General features: G+C 41.6%; 1 protein-coding gene across 4 annotated transcripts in view; it reads left to right on the top strand.

Moving 5' to 3' along the window:
- GUCY2C (guanylate cyclase 2C) overlaps window positions 1–16,326 on the top strand; it is a 99,631-nt gene that overhangs the window by 75,681 nt on the left and 7,624 nt on the right. For all 4 annotated transcript variants that reach the window (XM_081821273.1, XM_081821272.1, XM_081821271.1 and 1 more), the window contains 7 exons: window positions 991–1,123; window positions 3,618–3,755; window positions 4,545–4,633; window positions 6,255–6,346; window positions 9,611–9,769; window positions 13,934–14,126; window positions 15,812–15,986. In XM_081821273.1, the coding sequence (XP_081677399.1) occupies window positions 991–1,123; window positions 3,618–3,755; window positions 4,545–4,633; window positions 6,255–6,346; window positions 9,611–9,769; window positions 13,934–14,126; window positions 15,812–15,986 (979 nt within the window). The remainder of the gene's footprint in view (window positions 1–990; window positions 1,124–3,617; window positions 3,756–4,544; window positions 4,634–6,254; window positions 6,347–9,610; window positions 9,770–13,933; window positions 14,127–15,811; window positions 15,987–16,326) is intronic.

Below are 16,326 nucleotides of genomic sequence, written 5' to 3'. Positions count from 1 at the left end.
GGATTTTGTAAATAATACATGTGCTTCATAGGATGCTTGGTACAAGTAAATGTTCAATATACAAGCTATTCTTTTTATTATTAATATTTTTTCTACTCTGAGTTTGGGGCACACATTTTCATAGACTTGCTGGAAAGCAAAATCATATAAAGCTGCAGGCAAGACAACAATCTTCAACTTTTTATGAGAAACTATCAAGGGCAGGCAACCCTCTTGCACGAGGCAATAATGAATTTGAACATGAATATTCCCAGATAGGATATGAAAAAGGAAGTGGATACCAGTGACCAGGACCTCGTTCAAGAATGAAGAAAAGTCAGTCCCAAGATTGAGCTGTTTGATACAGTCTTAAATCACCTGAAAATCATCTAGAATCAGAATCAGTTTTTAAAAATATTATAAGATCCCCACTCTCTTTGCCACTGTTCACTCCTATGATCCAGGATGAAAACCAATTTCTGCAAGGACACCTCTGGCCACCAGAGGGAAACACAGCAGCCCAAAAACCTAAGGTTGGGGGTGGGGGGCTTCCCCTTTCATAACTGAAGGAAACATTCTCTTTCAAAATAGAATGAGACCAATTATATTTTAGGAAATAATAAGGCTAGCTCCTCCTTTCAGAAAGGCAAGGCTATATTATTCATATTTTTTTAATTGAGGTGGAAGACCAGAGATATACCCAAACAGATTGAATAATTAGTCAGCAGAAACACTTAAAAAAAAAAATTAGGATCAACGCTTTGTTTCATATTAGATGTAACTATTTAACTACAGTCTTTAGACAACTGCCTCTTAAGATGCCGTGCTGAGGCAAATATTAGGGCATTAACAATACTTTTCAAGTAAAATTAACGGAACTAAATTTAAAATCTGATAGTGTGATTCTGTATGCGTGCTGAAATGGTTTCAGAATGTCATTTCTTTCTTTAAAATAATCAAGCAGCTAAAGAGTGTCCTATCTCTGTTTCCCTGTCATCTGAAAAATTATAGGGAATGTCATACCTGCACTCCAGTAAGACTGAAGTCCATGGCCGCCTGAAATCCACCAACTGTGTGGTAGACAGTAGAATGGTGGTGAAGATCACTGATTTTGGCTGCAATTCCATTTTGCCTCCCAGAAAAGGTCTGTAATGAATGACATTTTTACTGGTTTCCCACTTAAAAAAAAATTCTCCCAAGTCCATGTAAGGTGGTCAGGGAATAGGTGATGCTAAGTCAATAAAGACTTAGAGCCACAAGAGGAAACAGTTGGCTCATTCTCCAGCACTTCACCCTTGTCGGTTTTTAACAAGTGCTTCTTGAGTCCAACAAACCTCCTCTGTGGGTTTCCTTCATCCCTGTGTTTCTTGATATCAGTGAGGAAATCATGAAGAACTTATTGGCTGAGGAAGCAGAACTGGGTGAAAAAATAGACAAGGTTAGAGTCGTAAGAGACATAAAAATCATCTGCTCTAACCCTCATCCTTCATAGAAGACAGAATTGAGGTTCCAAAAGCCCAAGAGATTTGCCCAAGAAGATAGAATTCAAGGCCGAAGACCTATTTCCAAGCTCTCATTCATTTATCTGTGATAATGATAAGAAATTATAATGATTAAAAAAAAACCCTCTTCTTAGTAAAATATATTCTTACCTGTCCCTTTCTAGATTGTGCTAAGGGTCAAAAAAAGTAACAGAAAGAAAAGTGATGTGCAGTGTTTAAAGGGTTTTTCATGTTGAACATTTATCCATTTTTTACTATAACTCAGGGTCAAACAGCCTCAGAAATCTAGCGCTCACATGTAATGCCTCAAAATACCACCTAGATCCAAAAACCTAAATTCTATTTCTAATTCTACTTGGCAATCCTTTAGTTTTCCCTTAATAAAAGAAAAATGGTGGGGCGCCTGGGTGGCTCAGTTGGTTAAGTGTCCAACTCTTGATCTCAGCTCAGGTCTTGATCTCAGGGTCGGGAGTTCAAGCCCTACGTTGGGCTCCACACTGGGTGAGGAACCTACTTAAAATAAATAAGTAAATAAAAATACATTTTAAAAATAAATAAATGAAAGAAAAATTACAATGCTGTTCCTACTTCTTCAGTCACATCAAGCATAAGATGACATTGGACTCAATCCAATATTGAGATATTGATGAATATCTAGCACGTGTCAAGCATGGTTCATCATGTGGTGGAACAAACCTCCTTCATTAGATGACTCACCACAACACAAAATCAGATGAATTGCTGTTCAAATGCTTTCCTCTTGAACATCACTCAGTTATACCTACCTATCTGTGCTGTGGGTTACCTGAATTGTTAGCATATGTGGATCTACTTACCTTTCTTACTACCCCAAACCATTAGGATCAATCATATGTATATGAATCGCAAGTCACATAAATGAATAAGACATAAATTCAAAAAGGTAATGAACATTTGGATGGCAAACCAAACGTGAGGAAAACGTGCCTCAACATAAGCATGCCACTGGACCTCACAACGTGAATCTATAGATTTTTCATTGAAACTGCTGAAGACAGAAATCACAAAAAGTTTAGAAGAAGCTAGGTGACCCTAGAAAACTTACATGGGATGGAGGAAAATTAATGGTATGCCCTTATTGTTACTAAATAAGCTACGTGATAGGGTTCAAAACCCAAGTGTCTATAGGAACCAAACATGGAACACAGGAACACTTCACTTGTGTGAAGTGAACTACATGGAAAGCATTAGGAAGTAGCAGGCACAGAGTAAAATTACTGTATGCAGTAATGTTAAAAAATATTTTATGTATTTATTTTTGCGAGAGAAGGAGTGAGAGTGAGCACGAGCAGGGGTGGGGGGGGTTGGGCAGAGGGAGAAGCAGATTACCCGCTAAGCAGGGAGCATGATGCACCGGGCTCGATGCGGGGCTCAATCCCAGAACCCTGGGATCATGACCTGAGCTGAAGGCAGACGCTTAACCGACTGAGATACCCAGGCGCCCAAATTGTATGCATTATTTTTTAAAGGATACTGTGGGAACCCAAGAAAACACATCTGTGAGCAATAGCGGATTTAGAGGCTGCCAATACGTCCCACTTGCAAAATATCAGTGATAAGCTCTTTACTTAAATGCTTTTAAACATGTATGCATATATATTAAACATAATACTTTTATGTGACAAAATATATAAATGTATTTTTTATTTTATAATAAAAATATATAAATTTATATATTTTTTATTTATGAAGGTTTTCATAGATGTATGCCATATGTCCCAAAAGCTATTAAATCCTCAGCCTCTCATATTCTACTGCACTCATTCTACAAATATTTCCCGAGTACTTTCTATACACCAGGTGCTATTCTAGGTAGGCTTGAGGGTTTTCAGCGCTATGATCCTAGAAGTTTTAGGGAAGACGTTGCCACGTGACCTCACCCAAATCCTGGCATTACACAGTCAGCTTAAAAGGCCAGGGTGTGTTCTCCCCCAATCACCAGCATTAACATAAACTCCTCCAAAGTTTGGGACATACAAATTCAGGACCACTCGGATTAAGGGTGCATGGCATAGAGACTTAAAGAACAAAAGCGGGTTGGAGACCTATGGGCCACTCATCTCCCTCGATTTTGCAATCTCACTGCTGAATGCTCAGACCTGTGGACAGCCCCGGAGCACCTCCGCCAAGCCAACATCTCCCAGAAAGGCGATGTGTACAGCTATGGGATCATTGCCCAGGAGATCATCCTGCGGAGAGAAACCTTCTACACGTTGAGCTGCCGGGACCAGAATGGTAAGTCAGACCGATTCATCTGCCCTCTCTGGGAGCCTGTGTTCTAGGCTGACTTCATCTGTCTGTGACCACAGCTCAGTCCCCTCATCTGCAAAAAGTAATGGCATATCCACCCTGCATGTCCCATAGGGGTATTAGAGGGGTTGACAGTATGAATGTTAGAATGCTCTGAAGAGCATAACATACCAGATGTTGTTATTGTCATCATTGTCAGTTAAAGACTCTTTCCTTACAATCTCCCCCTTCCCTTCTGATTCTAATAAAAGATGAGTGTCTGTTTAACCCCTGAACTAGATCACTCTAGTGGGACAACATACATTTTATAGTTCCTACTGAGAGAAGATCTATAGATTTTGTCACACGTCCTCTCTGGGGCGGGGGTGGGGGGGCTGGGGGGTGCGGCAAACGCTTCCTTCCTTTCATCCAATCCTTGCTTACTGAGCAATTATGTCCCAGGTCTCAACTCTCTGGAGGGTGGGTGTCTAAGGGGTATAGGGAGGGCGTGTTAGGGTCTTAGAAGAAGCCTACTAAAGGTAGTGGTATCCGAGTTACGTTTTAAAGGCTTAGGAACCTTAACTTAAGCTAACCTCCTGGGTATAAGTGGGTATCACACCCCTTCACCTGGTGGCTCCATTCATCCTGTTGAGTGCTGGCCTCAGCTCTGCAACGTTCTCACTGGGCACCCATCCGGGAGGAGGGGGGAGGATGAACCAATTCAGAGTCTGCTGCTGCTAAAATGTTTTCATGCTGCATTCTTTCTTGTAATTTGAATTATTCTCATCCCATCAGAGAAGATTTTCAGAGTGGAGAATGCCAACGGAGTAAAACCCTTCCGCCCAGATCTATTCCTAGAAACAGCAGAGGAAAAAGAACTGGAAGTGAGTGCATCTCCCTGCATGAGTTTCTGGGCTGCTCTAACAAATTCCCAGCAACTTGGTGGATTAAAACAACAGAAATTTATTGCCTAATGGTTCCGGAGGCCAGAGGTCTGAAATAAGTTGTCAGCAAGGTCATACTTCCTCCAGAAGCTCAAGGGGAGAATCCATTCCTTGCTTCTTCCAGGAGCTTCTGGGGGCTACTGACATTCCTTGGCGTGTGGCCACAACACTCCGATCTCTGCCTCCATGGTTACAATCTTGTCTCCTCTTTGGTCTAATCTCCCTCCACCTGCTCCCAGGATAAGGATTCATGTGACTGAATGCGCCTACCAAGATACTCCACAATAAGTTTCCCATCTCAACGTCCTTTACTTCATCACATCTGCAAAAACCCTTGTTCCAAATAAGGTAACATTCACAGGCTCCAGAGGCCAGACCTCGGCCATTCCCTTTGGGTGCCATTATCAGCCTGCCACACTCCCCACATCCTTTCTCACCTCTCCCAGCGCAAGAAAAAGCTGGCTCCTGAAGCCCATATCCCATTCTCAATTTTTAGGACCTAAAAGATCAAGGTGTCCATGCGATACACTTATTAGGCTTGTAAATCCTACTCATTGATTTACAATTGAATATGTCAGCATCTAGAAACAATCGAGAAATATACAGGATACATTCCAAGACCCCCAGTGGATCACAGATAAGCCCTGTATATACTAGGTTTTTTCCTATAAATACATACCTGTGGTAAAGTTTAATTTCTAAATCAGGCACAGTAAGAGATTGACAACAATAATAATAGAACAATTGTAACTATATATACTGTAATAGAAGGTATGTGACTGTGGTCTGTCTCTCAGAAATATCCTTCCATACTGCACTCACCCTTCTTGTATTGACATGAGATGATAAAATGCCCACGTGATGAGACAAAGCTAAGTGAATGACGCGGGCGTTGTGAAGTATTGTTAGGTTACTATTGACCCTGCCGATAGGTCAGAAAGAGGATCATCTGATTCCGGACCGTGGTTGACTCAGACAAGGAGGGACTGCTGAAGTCAGAATCTCCTGAGGTGGGGCCTGGGCATAAGAAACTGGAAACCTCCCCACATGATTCCACTAGTAGCCCTGGTTGGAAACCCTTGTGGAAGAGCCTCCCATTACAGTCACTGCCTCATATCCACTGACCCCAACGATTTATTGTCCTCGGCAACAGAAACCCTGCAAACTTCTGTAGAGCGTTTTGTCTCTCCCAACAATCCAGCCTTGTCCAGATTGGCATCACATTTTTCATTAACTTAGGACGTGTGTCTGTTTAACACCTGAACTAGACCACTCTAGTGGGACGACAAACATTTTGTAGTTCTTACTGAGAGAAGATCTGTAGTTTTTGTCACATGTCCTCTCAGGGGGGCAATGCTTCCTTGCATTCATTCCATTAGAAGGATGAGGCAAGATGGTGCAGAGGGCGGAGCAGAAACAGACTGAAGGGAACCCAGCAATCTCATCCTCTTTGTCAGAGTTGAGTTGTTTTAAAAATATTCCCTGCCTCAACTACTCATGGAGGGAAGACAGTAGGATTGGAAACCGCCCCCTGAGCCAATCGACCCCTGCTTTCTTTCAGGTCTATCTACTTGTAAAAAACTGCTGGGAGGAGGATCCAGAGAAGAGACCAGATTTCAAGAAAATTGAGTCTACACTGGCCAAGATATTTGGGTATTGTTGAAATGTTTACGTTTCCTCACAAATTTTCAGATTTTTCTAATGACAGTTGACATTCAGTAGCACCTCAGAATGGAATGCCTGTTCTAATGAAAAACCCCAGACCACAACATCTATCTCAAAAAAATTACAAGGAGATGGAGACCAAGAGACCATTTTCTCAGGGAATAATCACTTGAAAAGTTAAATACTCAAGGGCAACATTTGCCTGATTAAAAAATAAATTCTGACTGATCATAAATATGTCTGTTAAAAATATAGTTCCCTGGGGCGCCTGGGTGGCTCAGTCAGTTAGGCATCTGCCTTTGGCTCAGGTCATGATCCCACAGTCCTGGGATAGAGCAGCCCCCAAGCCGGTCTGGCTCTGTGCTCAGAAGGGAGTCTGCTTCTCCCTCTGCCTCTCCCCCCTACTCGTGCACTCACGCTCTCTCTCATAAATAAATAAAATCTTTAAATATATATATAGTTCCCTGACCATTCTGCAGGTAATTAGGATTTACAAGTCTAGCATGAGTCCTATGAATCTGCAAAGCCACCGGATAATTCTTAAGATCAAGAAGTTTCTTAAGATCTTAAAACCAGCAACGTTAGCCTTTGGTACTTAAGACTTGTGCCCTAAATCAGATTATAATTCAGGGTCCAAAACAAAAACAAAACCAAAAAAGCACACAATTACCCAGTAAGGTTGAATTCCATATTTTCCGTGTTTCAGTTACATACAATGCAGAGTGAGAAAAATAACCGTGAAGTAAGAGTTAGGAGATCCAATTTCTAGACTAGGATCTAGTAACAGCTTGCTGCGGGACATTGGGCAAAATGCTTACCCTAACTGGATGTCAATTTCCTTTTTTGTAAAGCTGGATTTGAATAGGATGATTTCAGCAATTCCTTCCAGCTCTTAATTTTCCATAGTTGTCATTAAGTCAAAGATTCAGATACTTAATGAGCCGAAAAGCCCAGGGCTGAGATGGGGTTGAGTGAATTCATGAGAGGGTGGTCATTGATTGGTACATCTAATCCATCATTTGTGTGAAAGGAGCAGAAAATAATGAACAATGTAATTCTTGCCCATTTTTCATTCCTTCACAGACCTTTGACTAAGATCAGCTGAGACTGTACGTGTGACAGATGAAATGTAAACTCATGAAGATAAACTGGGCCCCCAGTACTTAGCCTCGAATAGGGTGGTTCTCAAACTTGGCTGAACACTGAGATTGCCTGGGTGTGCGGGTTGGCGGTGGGGGGGGTGGGGTTGTTAAAAAGACCAGGGCCACAGTCCTGCCGCAGAGAGTCTGATGCCATTGCTCTGGGGAGCAGGCTGGCGTGAGGAGTTTTAACAGCTCCTCTGATGATTAAAATAGGCAGTCAAGGTTGAGGAAACTGTTTTAATTGAATCAATTCATCACGAAGGAGGATAATCTATCTTCATCCCTTAAACCTGCTCCCTCACCCAACTAGATTCTATACTAGTGGCTTCAAGGAAGAACCCCCTGGGGAACTTGTTAAAAAATACTGCTTCATAATCCCAAGCTTAGTGGTTTCCAGGGATTTAGGTCTGCGGTAGGACTCAGAAATGTATCGAATTTTTAACAAACCTCCCTCCCCACCCTAGGGGACTATGACGGAGGCCATCTTCTTGAGCTCTGAAGTGGTAACTTACAATTGTTGTAATAAATGGTAGGGTTTATTCAGCCCCTTCAATGGCGCCATTTACGTTATAAACATTATCTCGATCCTGAACCACCCTGCGGGCACTCAGCTTATCCCCTGACCAAGCTCTGCACCAAGGCTTGCCAAAAGCTGTCATCTTGTCTAAGTCTCCTTGGCCTAACAAATCATCTGGAGTTAGGTTTTTTGCTTTAGGAGCTCGGCTCTCTGTTCTAAGGAGATAATAGAAGGCTCAGCTTTGCTTTTTTTTTTTTCCTAAATATTTATTTATTTGACAGAGAGAAAGAGGGAGAGAGAGCATGAGCAAGGGGAGCAGCAGAAGGAGATGGAGAAGCAGGCTCCCCACCCAGCAGGGAGCCCAATGCAGGGCTCAATCCCAGGACCCCAGGATCAAACCCGAGCTGAAGGCAGAGGCTTAACCGACTGAGTCACCCAGGCGCCCTTCAGCTTTGCTTTTCTTGATCCTTCTCTTATCGTTGCATTTATCACACTGCTAGAGCCTTTAAAAAAAAATATCTCCCTTTATTGTAAATTATTATTAAAATTTCAGGAAACAGGTATAAGCAAACAAGAAAGAAAAAACCACCTATTTGTCAGCAGATGACCACCTGGTTTTCAAAACTTAAAAATAATAATTTTGGGGGCACCTGGGTGGCTCAGATGGTTGGGCGTCTGCCTTCAGCTCGGGTCATGGTCCCAGGGTCCTGGGATTGAGTCCCGCATCGGGCTCTCTGCTCCTTGGGAGCCTGCTTCTCCCTCTGCCTCTCTCTCTCTCGGTCTCTCATGAATAAATAAATAAAATCTTTGGGGCGCCTGGGTGGCTCAGTCGTTGGGCGTCTGCCTTCGGCTCGGGTCATGGTCCCGGAGTCCTGGGATCGAGCCCCACATCGGGCTCTCTGCTCGGTGGGGAGCCTGCTTCTCCCTCTCCCACTCCCCCTGCTGTGTTCCCTCTCTAGCTGTGTCTCTGTCAAATAAATAAATAAAATCTTTTAAAAAAAAAATAAATAAATAAAATAAAATAAAATATTTAAAAAATAATAATAATAATTTTTGCCATTTTATCAACTTCTTTGTTTAATATCGAGGTAGCATCTTTCTGTACATTTAACTATTCTAATTTGTGTTTAATGATACATTAATATTCCATTGTATCATATACTTTAATTATGTTTTGTTACACATTTGGCTTATTCTTGAATGTTTGCTATTATAAAGAATGCTGTAGCTTTTTTTGTAGTTACTTTTCAGCACATTCATGTTGCTTCCTTTGGATAGTTCCTAGAAGTAGTGCTGGTGGACTGATCAGTGTGTGTACTTTTCAAGTTTATGACACATTTTGCCAGGATGCCCCTCCAGGAAGGTCATAGTGTCTGTTTTTCCTCCTTAACTCCATTGATTACCATTGTTCTAACATTCGGTTTTCTTTAAAAAAAAAAAAAAAAAATCTTATATCTATTTATTTCTATTTAATTTTTCCTGAGGTTAATTTTTTTAAATGTGTGTTGGCCATTTTTATTTTTTTTCTTTAATTGTCATATTTGCCCACTGTGTTACTGGATGTTTATGCTCTCTATCTTTTACTACATACAGCCTATTTCACGACCAAAAAAGTGAAAGTTATATGGACACCTTGATCCGACGTCTACAGCTGTATTCTCGGAATCTGGAACACCTGGTGGAGGAGAGGACCCAGCTGTACAAGGCAGAGAGGGACAGAGCCGACAGACTTAATTTCATGTTGCTCCCAAGGTAAGGCAAGTCCTCCTGCAGGATTCCGCAGCTGTGCCTTGTTCCTTCCAGCTGAAAGTGTCAGCATTTTTGTCTAGTATTTTTTTTCCTTTGCATCTATATGGGATCGCTCCCTTTTGCACATTCTTCAGCAAATTATTGAGTTAAAAAAAAAATACCTTGCTAAGACTTGGTCTGGTTCGTACTCTAAATATCTAGAAGAGGGACACCTGGGCAGCTCAGTTGGTGAAGTGTCTGATTGCAGGTCAGGTCATGATCTCAGGGTCCTGGGATCGAGCCCCGTGTTGGGCTCCCTGCTCAGTGGGGAGCCTGCTTCTCCCTCTGCTTGTGCTCTCTCATGCTGTCCTCTCTCTCTCTCTCCCTCTCTCTGTCAAATAAATAAAATCTTTAAAAAAAAAAAAGAAAAGAAAATCTTATTTAAAAAATAAATAAATATATATATATATCTAGAAGAAAAAGGCTATTTTCTTTTTTTTTTAAAGATTTTATTTATTTATTTGACAGAGAGAGACACAACGAGAGAGGGAACACAAGCAGGGGGAGTGGGAGAAGCAGGCTCCCCGCTAAGCAGGGAGCCTGATGCGGGGCTTGATCCCAGGACCCCAGGATCATGACCTGAGCCGAAGGCAGACGCTTAATGACTGAGCCACCCAGGCAGCCGGAAAAAGGCTATTTTCAAGTGGCTGTGTGGTGCCCCAGAAGGAGCATGGGCGGTGGAGTTAGAATGACCAGGGTTCTAACACCTCTTTGCCACTTTTACGAAGTCTGGGACCTTTGGCAAGTCACTGGCTGTCTCTCCTTAATCTCAAAATGGAAATCAAAGTTTTCCTATTGAATCTAGGAGCCATGAGGCTCTTGCAGGCACTAAATGCCCATTTCCACCTCAAAGTAGAAGCCAAATTAAGAAGTAGGGGCAGTCGTGAGTGGAGGAGGTGGGAGCCACGTATCAGATGCCTCATCACAGAGGCATCTATGAGCTGACCTCTGTTTTGTGAAACAGAATCACAGCCATGGACATAAGAGAAAGGAGGTAAGGTTGAAATCCCCAAACAGTTTAAAGTTTTCTGAGTGCTGGTACTCAGAAAATAACTAAGCAAAGTTAAGAGAAGCAAGAAATTAAAATGTGAAGAGCTAGAAAATAGGCTTGGGCCAAAGGGAGCAGGAATGTTCTCCTGTCATTAAAGTAAACTAAACTGTTCTATGAGCTGAAGACTAGGCTAGGAGTCTAGCATTGGGTGAAATCGTGGAAACTGAGGTCAGCAAGGCCTGACTTCAAGCCATGGTTCCACCACCAACTTGGACAAGTTACCTACATGAGCCAAGCCTCAGTTTCTCATCTACCTCATAGGCTGGCCCTAAGAATTTCCTGAAATAGTGCCCAGGATATAAGGTAGTCAGCACAGAGCCTGCAATGCCCATGGTTTTGAACCCATGCTTCATTTGGAATATCAGTTCTACATTACTAAAGGAATGATTTTGAGACCATGGGAGCTGTCTTCTAAATAAAGAGACAGTTTCTCTTTGACAAACCTGGGTGGAGAGGTGGGAGTGACACACATGCTCTGTTCAGTCATCCGTGCCCGAAGGGAGCCTACTGCAGAATCTGTGTGTCCTCAGAGTGCCAAGGAACAGCCTGGGAATGGTACCCTGGAGATAGGCTTGAGCCCTTAATATTCCCATCAGAGATTTTTATATATATATATATATTTTTTTAAGATTTTATTTATTTGACAGAGAGAGAGAGACAGCGAGAGAGGGAACAGAAGCAGGGGGAGTGGGAGTGGGAGAGGGAGGCTTCCCGCTGAGCAGGGAACCTGATGTGGGGCTCGATCCCAGGACCTGGGATCATGACCCGAGATGAAGGCAGTCGCTTAATGACTGAGCCACCCAAGCGCCCCAGAGATGGCGATTTCTATCAGAGCTTCAGAAATGCTAGTTATACGATGCATAATTCCTTCCCTGGCCTTTACTGCTGAGTGGTGACAAAAACAACATCCAGATAATCCAGCTGCCTTCCTGGGGTGTCATCATCAGTGGCTTTAACCAATAATGTTACTCAAACGATTAGTTTGAGAAACAGCTAGCTCACCACCTCAGATTTTTATCTTACCCTTGGTGTAATGTGCCACTTTGACCACTAGATGGTAGATGTTTTGTTTGTTTTCAGTATAGTTGACAGACCGTGTTATATTAGTTTCAGGTGTACAACGTAGTAATTGGATGCTTCTGTACATTACTCAGTGCTCACCACAATAAGTTTAGTTACCGTCTGCCTCCATACAATGTTATTACAACAGTATTGACTATATTCCCTGTGCTCTACTTTTCATCTCCATGGGTAGATATTTTTATTAGATTGCCAAAGGTTATATGGCACCAATCACTTCAATAGCTGCAATACACCAGGCCTCCAGTGCAACTCACTTTGATAATTTATGTAAAAAGTATGTATATTTGTAAAAGAAAACTAAAACGTACGCCAACAATAACTACAAGGATCAAAAAGAAACATAATGGCAAAATTGCGAATAAACTCAGACTGCATGTAGGAACCAGATACTACTTAAACACTTATTTAAACAGTGCCCCTTGGGTTTTGAGACAGTAAAATAGAAGCTTTTCTTCTTGTGGGAAGCCTTTCCAAGACATCTACTGTGTTCACTAATTTGTCTGTGTCAGCAACAGCCTGTTACCAAAGCTTGCCAGGCTAAGTCACAGCTCTTCATTTATCTACCAACATTAGTTTCTCTCTCTGGATAATGCACTAGTTTCCAAGCTCATATGACTTTACAGATATAAGCAGTAATAGGAAGGGTAAAGATGGTGAAATATCCAATTTTATCATTACATTTATATAGTCTTCAAAAACTTTGCACCCTTACACTGGGCCGGTCAAGAACAACCACCGCAGAAGTGCCCTGAGAATCCAACCAGCCACATCACAGGGGTGTTTCTCAAAGGTCCCAGGCTTTGTCATTGCACCAATTAAAAAGACTTTCCTCGATGCTTTGGAGGTTCTCACAATGAGTGTTGCGTGTCCTTGTGGTTAATGAACTTTTTTCTGGGAGAATGGCAGATATTCCTCCTTCGATACAATCAGCTTACCTCCAGATCTTCCTCATCTCCATGAATACCCAAGGTCTGGGTTGTGGAGGAGATGCCCGGAAATAAAAAGACCAAAAGGTGGGATGTTGCTGAGTACTGGCTCTCCCTTTAGTGGCTATGGGACCTTGTGAAAGTCGTACTTTCTTTTTAAGCCTCAGTGTTCTCAGTGACCTCCACGGCACCTCCCAGCGGCCATGTTCTGATTCTAGTGGTTCCATACTTGGATCCTTTACAGAGGGATCCCAAGGGCAGACAGGGAGAGGCTAGTCTCATGTTGGCCCCACCCATTTTCTCAATGAAAAGGCAACTTGGCCCATCAAGGAAGTATGGTGTGGAATTCCTTCTTTGTGGTTCTCTCTTAATTCTGAGTCCGATATACTACTCCTTCCATTTCTGCAACAAAGATATTCTAAGTTGCTTTTATTTGACTTCTGCAGTTTTACCATAATTTTAACTTGACTGACTGACTTTGCTTTTTAAAAGACCCAAATCTGGTTCAAAAATATATCAAATAAGTTCTTGTTCAGAAAATATCAAAGTTAATTTTTAAATGTATTGTTCCTTTATAGTGATATTAAATAATACCAAGTAAACCATGCTTGGGAGGCAAAACTGTTGGCTCTGATGAAAAAAGTCAGGTGTGACAGCTGTAGTGATTCAAGCTCTTACATTAATGACACACCCTCCTCAGCTTCCTGATGTAGAGCTATAGCTAGAAGAAGCTGACTATCAATACAGTGGCAAAAAGTGGGCAAGTGTGTATCCATATGAGGGTTATATAGGTACTAGAGTTATATGTACATGTTTATTAGGGTTAATAATCAAGTACCAAGTTAATGCTAAACCTGCGTATATTCCTCTGAGTTCAAATGCAAGTATCATATGTGTATGTATGTAATATATTCCTACAGTCAGTATGTGCGACCAGTCTTTGCTTCCTGGTCACCCCACCCAAATCCTAGAATTCCCTGTGGATCATTACTACTGTCTCTAAGATTTATGCAAGATAAAAAAAATAATTACTGAAGTCGAAGTCATTTTTTCCCCTTTCTCATCTAGGCTAGTGGTAAAGTCTCTGAAGGAGAAAGGCATTGTGGAGCCTGAATTTTATGAGGAAGTTACAATCTACTTCAGTGACATTGTAGGTTTCACCACCATCTGCAAATACAGCACCCCTATGGAAGTGGTGGACATGCTCAATGACATCTACAAGAGTTTTGACCACATTCTTGATCACCATGATGTGTACAAGGTAACCACTTCACCTAACAGGCTGAAATGATTGTACTACCCTTGGTCAGCAGAGCCAAAGTTGGTTGGTTCCTATTATTACTCAGATCTTGTCCTAATTTAAGATTTAATGAATTCATGATTGAATCTGAGCTCAAAATGAAGGGAAGTAAAAGAGTAACAAGGGTCAGAAGTCAAAATGCCCATGTGACTTTAAGAAGCAGTTTGAAAGAAACAACATAAACCTCATCAGGAATGAATTTTGGGTACTAAATTAAAAGAAAATGGCATTCTCTCAAATCATCTTTTAAAAAAATGGACAGTGTGTGGACTGATTGCAAAGGAAGCAGAGAAGACACTGGAGTTATAATAAGTAGAATAGGAATCTGCTGTTGAAGTAGCAAGCATCATTAAAAGAAGACTAAAGAAGAACAGGGAGAATATTCTGTAAGTTTAGCACTCTATCTCACTAGAGTGCAGGCCCATTTTGGGCTCATAATGTCTGAGTCAGAAGAGTAAAGGAGAATTGAATTCCCACATTTTCATGCTGGAAAAGCAGCAGAGCTTATGGAGCAAGTAACTTAGAATTAGAGCTATTTGTTCAAATCCCAACTGGCCCTCCCTGTGTGACCTCATAAAATACGTTTAACTTTGTCAAGTTTCAGTTTGCCTATCTGTAAAATGGAATGATAATAACACCTAACTCAGTAGATTATTGTGAAGGTTATTGAGATAAAATACTGTATGCTCAAGTAAAGTTTAGAGGTCACTCATGTTAACAGTCTGTCATAATGGTTATTACCCACAGAGAAGATGTTCCTTTTAGGGTTTGTCTTAGCCCTATCTTCACTCTATGTAGGTCAGTAAAGCCATATGAACAATAGTTCTTGTTGGATAGGAAATGGTTATGCGTTTTAGAGATGGTTGGCAAAGAGAAGTTAACTACCCAACAAACGTGAACTATATGATTATGAAAATAAAATTAAAAGAGAGAATAATGTTTATAGGATACTGTTGATACAAATATACTTATTACAAGAAAAGGTGTTTGGAATCACCATACTATAAGAATGTGCATTACAGGGGCGCCTGGGTGGCTCAGTTGTTAAGCGTCTGCCTTCGGCTCAGGTCATGATTCCAGGTCCTGGGATCGAGCCCCGCGTCAGGCTCCCTGCTCGGCGGGAAGCCTGCTTCTCCCTCTCCCACTCCCCCTGCTTGTATTCCCTCTCTCGCTGTGTCTCTCTCTGTCAAATAAATAAATAAAATCTTTAAAAAAAAAAAAAAAAAGAATGTGCATTACATCTTGGAGGAGCCTACAATTATTTTTTGTCAAATAGGAGAAAAAATGTTAAGTGCTAAAGGTGACTTTTCTGGTAATTACAGGTGTTCCTGAAATTATATACAACCATTCAGACTACGTAAACATTAGAGAAGGGTCACCACATCTGGATGGTTTATATTATTATGAAGTACTTTCGTATGGTCAAAGTCTTTTATAGCTGTTTTATCATTCATTTAACTAGACTCTAAAACCATGAAGAAATTAGCAGAGACCTGGTCTTGAGCTAGTCCCAGAAAAAGAAGTATGGGGCTGTGCTCACACTGAGTTCTCAAAAGCTTTTGTTTTGACATGCCATCAACTGCTTGTTTTTTATGTCTTCTGCCTTTTGAAGGGGTAGGACCGCTAATGAGCAACTATTTCCACAGGTGGAAACCATTGGCGATGCCTACATGGTGGCCAGCGGTTTACCCAAGAGGAATGGCAACAGGCATGCAATCGACATTGCCAAGATGGCCTTGGACATCCTCAGCTTCATGGGGACCTTCGAGCTGGAGCATCTTCCCGGCCTCCCCATATGGATTCGCATTGGAGTTCACTCTGGTACGGAGTTAAGCAATGTAGCAAATGGGAACCATATGAACCTCTGTGCACCAACTAAATCAGAAAGGATAAAGGGTCTCCAGATGTGATCGATTTTCCCATGAAGTTTACTCTTGAGTCTGCCTAGCAAATATGACATCCCATTACATATCCTGACATAATTAGACCCAATCCCAAACCCTAATGAGGTCCCATTACATATCCTGACATAAGTCGACCCTCCTTCGAGAGTTCTAGGGAACAACACCTTTTACAGCACCTTTGACTCCTGGAATGATAAACACCAACTACAGACTAAAATGACAGCTTCCAGACTTCCTCCTATTTAAGTCCCCATATT

Source organism: Leptonychotes weddellii, chromosome 5, assembly GCF_054177405.1.
Source record: "Leptonychotes weddellii isolate Sample4059 chromosome 5, ASM5417740v2, whole genome shotgun sequence".
NCBI classification, from domain to species: domain Eukaryota; kingdom Metazoa; phylum Chordata; class Mammalia; order Carnivora; family Phocidae; genus Leptonychotes; species Leptonychotes weddellii.
The sequence above is the reverse complement of the archived record's forward strand: the minus strand, read 5'-3'. Positions and strand labels throughout refer to the sequence as shown.